The sequence below is a fragment of the Vicia villosa genome, linkage group LG5, assembly GCF_029867415.1.
Source record: "Vicia villosa cultivar HV-30 ecotype Madison, WI linkage group LG5, Vvil1.0, whole genome shotgun sequence".
Classification (NCBI taxonomy): Eukaryota; Viridiplantae; Streptophyta; class Magnoliopsida; order Fabales; family Fabaceae; genus Vicia; species Vicia villosa.
The window spans coordinates 134,536,011-134,545,418 of NC_081184.1; the positions used below are offsets into that span (position 1 = coordinate 134,536,011).

Sequence of the window (9,408 nt, forward strand, 5' to 3'; positions counted from 1 at the left end):
ACTCGAGTCCTTACAAGTTACAACTCTCAACAACTAAAAAGCTCATTAATTTATTTTAGATTAAAATAAAAGTGATTATTAGAAAAAAAAATCTAAATATACTTTTAGAGATTTTTACAGCAAGCCAGGAGCTGTTGATTTTGTCTGGAGAAAAAAAATTAATTTTCTTTCATCTATCACAATCATCAAATCATATTATTATTATAATAGCTACTTAAAACATTTTTTTTTCATTTTTATCAATGTATATTTAATTCAAATTAATTTCAAAAGCTTGTATACATTACAAATGCCATTAAAATCATTAAAAAATATTTTTTAAATAAAAATAATGATTTTTCTCTTAAATAATAGTAGTACCTAACAAATTTACTCTAATTTTTTTCATAAACAATTGTCTATAAAAAAAGCGACTACACGGTGTACTCCATTCAAATACAACAAAGAATAAAAAAGAACCAACTAGAACATAATCTGTTTTTTTAAGAGGACAAGCATAGTCTAGGTTTATATTATATCCACAATTAAGTCTAACAATGATCTCATAAAAGAAAGTTATAAAATTATATTATGGCTTCTAGATGGAAATAAGTCAACTCATTAGCATGGGTCAAGAAATTAGTTAGCTTAAACATCTACTACATCTCATTTTACTATAGGAAAAAATTTATTTTTCAAATTTATTAAATAATCAATCTATTTAATTTTTATAAAAAATTTAATATATTAATTAATCAATAAATATACAAAAACAGTTTTTTTAATAAATAAGATCATATGAAAGAATTTTAATATAATCTCCTTAAACAGAATGTTTAAAAAAAAAATCTTAAATTTCCTCATTAACTAAAAAGTGAAACAATATGGAGTGAGGTTTTTGAGACTTCGGTCTTGAGAGTTAATTATGACTTTAAACGGAATTCCTACAACTAAACGGTAGGATTGATTTCCTTGAATTAGTCGGTCGCAAGGCCGGATACCAATATTTAAAATCAGTAAAATCACTAAATAAATATTTAATATTTGTTTATAAAAAACGTCGATGCTGTTTGACCCCCCTACTTGCATGGTTCATTCATAAGTCATATTGCATCACGTACTAGTCATGAGGCATATGACTCTGAAAACGTCATGTTGCTAATTGATTAGCTGGATGAAAACGAGATGCCCTTAGCAAGAGAGATCCATAGCCTTTCATGTCATGGCCATGTTAAATAGTGTTCAGGTAATGGTGAAGAGGAGGGGACTCAAGTACTACATAACATTAGTGGATCTTATAGAATGGTTCAACATTTTGAAGTTACTGTCTCTATCTCTTTGCATATATTGTGGACCAAAAATTATTTTTTTAAACAGTAGAAATCATTTTCTGGTCCCAAGAGCAATTGTTTGTAGCTATTCATTAGAGTTGATTATAACATCGATCTCAAAAAAAAAAAAATTGAATTATCTAGAATATGTTTTCGAATTTTATAATTTAGACAATTATATCCGAATATCTTATATATATTACAAAACTCTTCTCTTTTTTCTCTCCATTTATGCATTTATCTTGAGTAAAAAATCTCTAAATTCAAATCAGTTTCCTTATTTCATTTTTCTTCAAATTTTGACTGTATCGTCTAAGAGGAAAGCACGACTTAAGAAGTAAAGGAGACGAAAAAAGAGGAGGGTGGTAGTGTAGTTAATCTTAGCCCTACACATGGGCGATTCATGACATGACATTTTGTTTACTATTCGATGGGACTATAGAGGCAGGTACTATGGTTCACAGTATTGTTGAGAAAGATTAAAAAAGAGTTTGAGATCAAAGGCTTATGACACAAGTTCACATATTACACACTAATATGGAAACTTATATTATGCATTTCATTTATGATTGCTTGGTATTATATATTTGTCCAAAAAATAATTTATTACCTATTCTACATTATGCGTTATATTGTGTCTTTTTAATTATAACAATACATTATATTGTCATATTATAGTTATTGCTAATGTTTGTGAAAATTAAATGTATTACTTTATCCCTTCTTCTTAGTAAGTGGCATTGAAAATTCCTAGAAGTAGAGTGTGCCTTGTGGAAGGAGATCATTTCAGAGAGGTATGGGTCTTTGGTAATGAAATCGCATCAAGGGAAAAGGAAAAGGAATGCCAGAAGTGTTTATTCTAGTGGAGGGATGTCTCTCTCTTTGGCTATATTGGTGTGGAGTCATTAAATTGGTTTGTCTCTTGTATTTGTAAGCATGTCAAGAACTGATTGAATATCTGGTTTTAACATGATGAGTGGTTAGGGTCGGATAGACTTTTGTGACTTATGAGAGGTTATTCCAAATTTTTAGCAGAAGATCCAAGAGGTGAGAAGGATGGGGTATTAGGCGAGAGAAATTTAGACTTGAGAGTTTAGGTTTGGTCTATGGAAGGGGTGGTTAGCAAGGTAAGGAGGATTTTTGGGTTTGATATTGATCCCAAGGATGGGTTCTTGGTTTGATCAGAGTTTACGATCTTCTGTCCTCCTCTAAAGTGGGAGAATAACATAGGTCTGGGAAAGTTATCCATGGACTAGCCAATTATTGAAAAAGTTATGAGCCTTCTAAGAGTGTCATTTTTTCTTGGATGTTTTTGCAAGACATACTGGATACTAAGCTCAACATTAGTAATTGTAACATTATTCAAGAAGACAGTGGGATGGGTGCGCATTATTTCTAGGATAGGATGAGTCAGGGGATCACATTTTTGTTTTATATTATGTTGTGTCTTCTATGTGATATAGGGTTCTTTAGGACATGTTTGGTATGGAAGAAACACATAGGAAAGGAAGAATAAGAGGGAAAGACAAGTAATACATCGTTTGAATAAAATGTAAGAATGAAAGGATAGTGTTTTTTTATGGACCCCACAATTTTTTTATTTTTTTAATTACTAGCTTCACAATTTTGTATCTATTGTTACTATTTATTTTTAGTAATTTGTAAATAAAATATTCATATTAAAGTACAATAAAATTACATAAAAAATTAAAAACTACACTCTAATTATTCGTAAAGTCTCACTTAAAAAAAAAATTAAAGTATCACAAAGTGACGTACTATAAAAATAATATTATATACTTAACCAAAAGACATTTCATAATAAAATAAATAATATATAAAAACAAGTAATATATAAAAACGCAAAATTAATATAATATAAAAAAAATCTGGACCAAAACATATATTTAAAAGAACGATTTAAAATTATTTAAATACAATAAATTTTTAAAAGATGAAATAATATTTTTTTTATATTATTTTGTTTTGTTCAAGGGTTAATTTCGTCTTTTTATAAATATATATTTCTTCCCTTCTTTTAGTTTCTCTCGTACCAAATAACTTAAAAATTATCTCAGTTTACATTCATTTTTTATGTACTTTCATTCCTTTAACATTCATTTATCTTACTTTCTTTTCTTTTATTTTCTCTTCTCATCCAAACATAGCCTTGGTGTGTGGGTAGGCGTAGACCTTTTCTCTTCCTTCATCTATTTTAGGGGTGTTTGAGGTGTTTGAGAGGTTAGGTAGAGGTAAGAGGACATGTTTAGGTATAGCTGCATTCTGACATGCTGTGATTTGGACTATTTTAGTTCGTTATCTCAAATCAATTGAAGGCATCATGACAAACATGATTGAACACAACAAAGACATTAAATTAAGTTATGCTATTATTCTATTTTCATTACATTTGAGTTACAAAATCAAAATATGTATTTAAAAAATACTCTCATGAGTATAAATTTTAGAAAAGAGTAAATTTGGAAGAGAAAATAAAAAGAAAATTTAGAAAACTTTAGAGAACCTAAGGCAAGAAAATCATAACTAATAAAAGTAGAAAAACTCTAAACGTAACATTTACCTTTCTTACAGGTTCCATGCGAAATGTTTAAAATACCCCTTGAATTCAAAAATGTGTATCTGAATTTATAACCAAAGAGATAGGCTCATCTGATGTCCAGAGTCTGCGCAACATCTGTTTCTCTATTGCGACTTTGTAAGACAAGTCTTTTTTTGCCTCCATTTTGAGCTACAAATTGCCTGGTTCGTTGTGTATTCTACTAGATTGGCTTTTGCAGGTTCTGTTAAGTGGAGATATCCCTGCTTTATCGGATTTGGTTGGCTCATAATGAATTGACATATCAAAACAAAAAGAAAGACCCAATTTTGGTGGGTGTGGACTCCCTGAGAAGTGTGGAAGAGTTTAATAAATGGAATCCATATTAGCGTGTCCGTAAAAAAGTGGTAGTGCAGACTGAGTATCAAGCGACAGATCTTTATATGTTGCAGGTGGACGCATGTGCTTTTCCTATTGGAATTCTGGAAACGTGGCTTATGGTTGTATCTTTAAGGACCTTGATGGCAAGGTTATCCTGTCTGCTTGCAAAAAATAGTCCTTGGTTGCTGATTCTGCTGTAGCAGAGTTGCTGGATATGCACTAGAGCCTCTTGTTGACCAAGGAACACAAGCTGGAGCGAATAGTTTTGCAGTCTAATTGTCTTAATGCTGCCAACTGTATCAACTCCGTGGCAGATTTTATTGACTTGAAATTTTTAGGTGCTGATTATTGTAAGAGTCTGTTAAATTCCTTTATGTTAGCAACTGTTATGTTTATTAGCCGATCTTGCAATATTGAAGCCCATAATCATGTAGGGCTTGAAAATGTTCATGGTTCTAAGACTTGGATGGGAAATCCTCTCTACATACTCTTTTATTTTATGGCATTTGCTTATTTCTGTTTAATTGAAAGTATTTTTGCATTAAAAAAAAAAAGATAGGCCCATCCAAAAAATGAAATGAACAGCTTAGAAGATCTCAAGATAAACAAGAACTATAAATAAATAAAAAAGCGAAGAAAGTGGTAACAATCAAATCAAAATTAAGTAAACAACAAACCCTCACCAATTTCTCCCTTGTAATAATACAATACAACCTCTTTCCCTCCCATCGTTTCTTTTGTTTTCTTCCCTTCCTCACAAACCTCTCCCTTCCTAAAAACTTCTCTAAAACCACCAACACACCTTCTCCAAATTAGGTATAAATCACCAGATCTACCATCTCATCGCATTTCACCTAATCCATCCAAGATTCAAGATTCCATTCGCATTCTAAATTCAAACTTCCCTGGCATTGGTTCAATATCCGCCATGGATTTTACCGATAATGTGGTGCCGGAGGTTTCTCATTTCTCCGTCGCGATCTACTTCGCTTTTGGTAGTTTGGCGGCGAGGTTCATTCTTGACAAATTCGTTTTTCGCGTAAGATCCTTTCTTTTCCGAATCAATTTCGTTCTAATTCTGTGCGAATTTCGTTTTCGCTATTGATTGGTTTAATGTTTTGTTGCTTTCAGAGGCTGGCTATTAGGATGTTGACGAAGGGAAGAGTTCCGTCACGGATTAATAAGGAAATGCAAATAAAGATTGTGAAATGCACGGAATCGATGTGGAAGCTTACGTATTATGCTGTGGTTGAAGCGTTTGTTCTTAAGTACACCTTCAATGAACCCTGGTTTACGAATAGGAAAATGCTCTTCGAAGATTGGCCGAATCATGAGTTGAAGTAAGAAATTATTGTAGCGTAATGATGGAATTCAGTCTTGTTAATGCAAATGTATTTTTCCGTATATCAAGTGAATTGCATTGCATCTTTCTTGTTGATTAGATTTGTTTTTTTATTAATGTTTCTTTGGAATACCTACTTTGAAAACTGAGTACATAGAAAATCAAATTTCAAGGGTTTTCAAAGCAATAGACAGATATGCTTTCCTCCGTTCGTGAATTGGCAATGCAAATAGTTTTGTAGAATGTAGTATATAGTTTATGATGAGTTTTGATTCTCACTTCTGCTAACTATATGTCATTGGTTGCTATTTGGTTTTAGCAACAGTCAAGTCTATTCACGTATAAAAAAAATGGTTATTCATTTGGGGAGAACTTAAAATTGTGCTTAGGAAGAAAATTGTACTCATATTTGAGATTTTTTTATAGAAAGTAGCTGCGTTATCTAAATTTTTATTGCATTCTGTTGCATTTCTTTTCCCAGGAGTCCCATGATGATTTACTACATGTGCCAATGTGGGTTCTACATTTATAGCATTGCGGCTATTCTCCTTTGGGAGACTAGAAGGAAGGATTTTGCAGTTATGTTTACTCACCATATAATTACTGTAATACTGATTGGGACCTCATATCTAACAAGGTAATATACTTGCATTGGTTTTCAATTGAAGAATATACCGTGGTAATTTTAGATGAACCTTAAATTTAGAACGTATTTATTGTTGTCCTTTTGCGTAAGCGTGAAGAATTTCACACGGTGATCAATATTTTATGCCTAATACTATTGATGTTATTTATTGTTCTTTTTTATGTTTGTTATCAAGTTTTGGACACTAATGTTGTTCAGTAGTTTTGTCTTCAAGTAATTTTCATAATTGTAGGTATTGTGCGTAAGACCAATAAATTCAAGTTTTAGTTTTGAAAACAATTATTGATGGCCCTTTAAAATTCATTCTTATCTAAAGATTGGAATTATGATTGGTGCAACAACATTATTTATTGTCAATACTTAGTTTGTGTTTTGTCTTGGTTTTGAATCTCTAACTGTTCACATGCCTGATATAACTGATAAATCCCTTGTAAATCATTCTTTTTGTGCCATATTTTTATGCCAATGGCTATGCAGATAATTGCAGCCATAGTTGCAACAACTGCGCTGTTGTTTAGTGTAGACAGAGCTCTACAGATTCTGGCTTTGCGTTTTAGGGTTGCAGTTGTGGCACCCCAAATTGCGACTGAAATATTGGGAGAATGTGTCTGTTTCAGCCGCAACATTCAAGACATAAAAACAAAAAATACCCCTTGTTCTATAGCCACATTGTCTTCCTTTTTGGGCATTTTGGTCTTATGTGTCTCTATAAAAGACTTAACTCTGACCAGTGTTATCAAATAGCGGTGCCATGACCACTGTGGCGGATTTACATGGCGGTTTTTGGCCTAGCCACAATGGCAAATATCGGCCGATATTGCGGGTTTTTCCGCCATAATCCGCTATAACAGCGCCGCTAGCGACCACCATCCGCCATGGACAACACTGACTAGAGAAAATAAATCCTAGTAACTCCACTTTTCCCTCTTTTGTGTGAGAAGAAAACATAACAGCCCCACTCTTGTATTTGCAACATAAAAGATTCCTTCCCTCTGCATATTTGCTATACATTTGGTTCGAAAATTAGTAACGAACAACAAACTTTGACAGTTAGTTATGACTGCGTGCTAATTTTGTTTATTCTTTTATTTTTTTGAGCTCTTATGTGTATGGTATAAATTGCTTGTGTTGTGATACCCTGCATCAAGATAGATTATGAAGAGGTAACTGATACTGTTACACATGCGGTATTTACAGTTTTTTCAGGCTTGGCTCCATGACCCTAGCCCTTCATGATGGAAGTGATGTATTCATGGAAGCTGCCAAGGTATTCAAGTATTCTGGAAGAGAATTTGGTGCTAGTGTGTGTTTTGCATTCTTTGCAGTTTCATGGCTCTTATTGCGGCTAATTTTCTTTCCTCTTTGGATTATTAGAACAACAAGGTTTGTCTATTTGTTTTTGTTGATTTCATTGGACTTTGTTTTTTGAGAGGCAACTTACTAATCATATTTTCTCACCACTGTATTTCCCACTTTCCAGCCTTGACCTTAAGAAGGTTTTAAATCTATCAGAGACTTTGCCCATGTTACTTTACTATGAGTTTAATTCATTGCTCATAATGCTGTTCATCTTCCATATATACTGGTGGGTGCTCATATGTGCGATGATCAATAGACAGCTGAAAAATAGGGGAAAAGTTGGCGAAGATATTAGATCAGGTAAGCAAATTTCATTTGTACAGATTACGGATATAAATGTTGTTATTATTCAACTATTCTTTTCTTAAGGAACCAGTCCATTGGCACTTGTCAGGATATCTACCACTGAATATAGTGATACAGATGCCCCCTTCACCAGTAACATCATAATTGATAGTTTTTAAATTTCTGAATTTAGAAATATGAACTTGCCTGGACAACAAAATTTGAAGTGTTAGTTTTGTGTAAATTGTTTGCAATTACAGTATCTTAGGAAGGATGTAGCCTGTCCACCCATGATTAAATAATATTCAGACCTCAGAAGAAAATGTAACATAACAGGTTGACATGTGTTCGACATATGTATGATCAAGGATAAGATTAGGAGTATAAAGCTAAGTTGCTAAAGATGCCTACTTTGAGCCTTCTATTACCCCCACTTTGTGATATGCTTACAGTTATTCTACTCTCAATCATTTTGTATTAGTTAAATCTTGATTCTCAGTCCTGTATACCTACTTTGTTTTAATTATTGCAATCAAAACTTTGGCTAGTTATTGCACTCAGTTTCCAGCATCTACTGTGTCTTGGGTAAATTTGTACTTTATTTTAGCTTGAGGGAGCCCTTTTTTTCTTGTTTTGCAGATTCAGATGATGATTGAACAGATCAAGGATTTGCTGAGTTTTCTTTGTTCTGCTGGTCGGTGGTAGCTCTGCAGATACTGCTTTAGAGTTGTCTAATAGAATGATTTCTAGAAGCTCAGTTGGTTAGTACAACCAATCAATGCAGGCTCAATTTTCGTTAATTTCAAAATTTTCATTGATCACCTAGTTAAGCTGAAGTAGGAGAACCGTTGAGCATGAGTCATATTTTTGCTGTATAAATCATAGAAATTCCTGTATAATTTTCCTCCCAAACATACCTGTTTAGTAGTGCAAGGTTTCACTAAAAAGTAGGGGATAAACAAAATTAAGAAGAAAAGAATTCTTAGAGTGAGCTACTTTGCATGCTGTTACATGCAGTGTAAGGTGTTGGGTGTCATTTCATGTAAAATTGCGGCGATGTGGTTTTACTGGAAATTTCAATGACTTTGGTTTAAAAAATCATTATTGAACCAAAAACTGCACCCTACATAATCGAACTGCTATCACAGTTTAATTACTGAACTTATTGTTATTTTAGTTAAAAAGCAGTTCTTAAGTTCTACTGAATCAGTACAATGCGGCAATCACACTCATCAAACTGAACTTCATGTTTTGGAGCTCTTTGGCGATAATTGTATATTCTCATCTACGTCCCTGATTAAATCAGTGTAATCTCTAGTCTTTATAAATTGCCAGTCTTCCTCACTGTGAACTTAAAAAACGTATAAGCCCTAAATTGTGAAATCCCCATGTAAAATCTACAAGTATAATGATTTACTAGATTCTCTAATTCATTCAAATTTTGTGGTTCACTGGAGCTCTCTAATTTGCACTGCTGATACCATATCCGGGAAAAAACAGTTTAATTACTATTATTATCTCCCTCAAA

The 9,408-nt window shown here is 32.7% G+C and overlaps 1 protein-coding gene across 1 annotated transcript; it reads left to right on the top strand.

Annotated features, from left to right (window-relative positions):
• The first annotated feature begins 4,897 nt into the window (after positions 1-4,897).
• Positions 4,898-8,871, top strand: LOC131602595 (ceramide synthase LOH2). Its single transcript, XM_058874746.1, has 6 exons — positions 4,898-5,287; positions 5,380-5,588; positions 6,072-6,227; positions 7,434-7,619; positions 7,717-7,895; positions 8,520-8,871. Exons 1-6 carry the CDS (start codon positions 5,177-5,179, stop codon positions 8,534-8,536), a joined length of 858 nt encoding a protein of 285 aa, XP_058730729.1. The 5' UTR covers positions 4,898-5,176; the 3' UTR covers positions 8,537-8,871.
• The last annotated feature ends 537 nt before the right edge of the window (positions 8,872-9,408 follow it).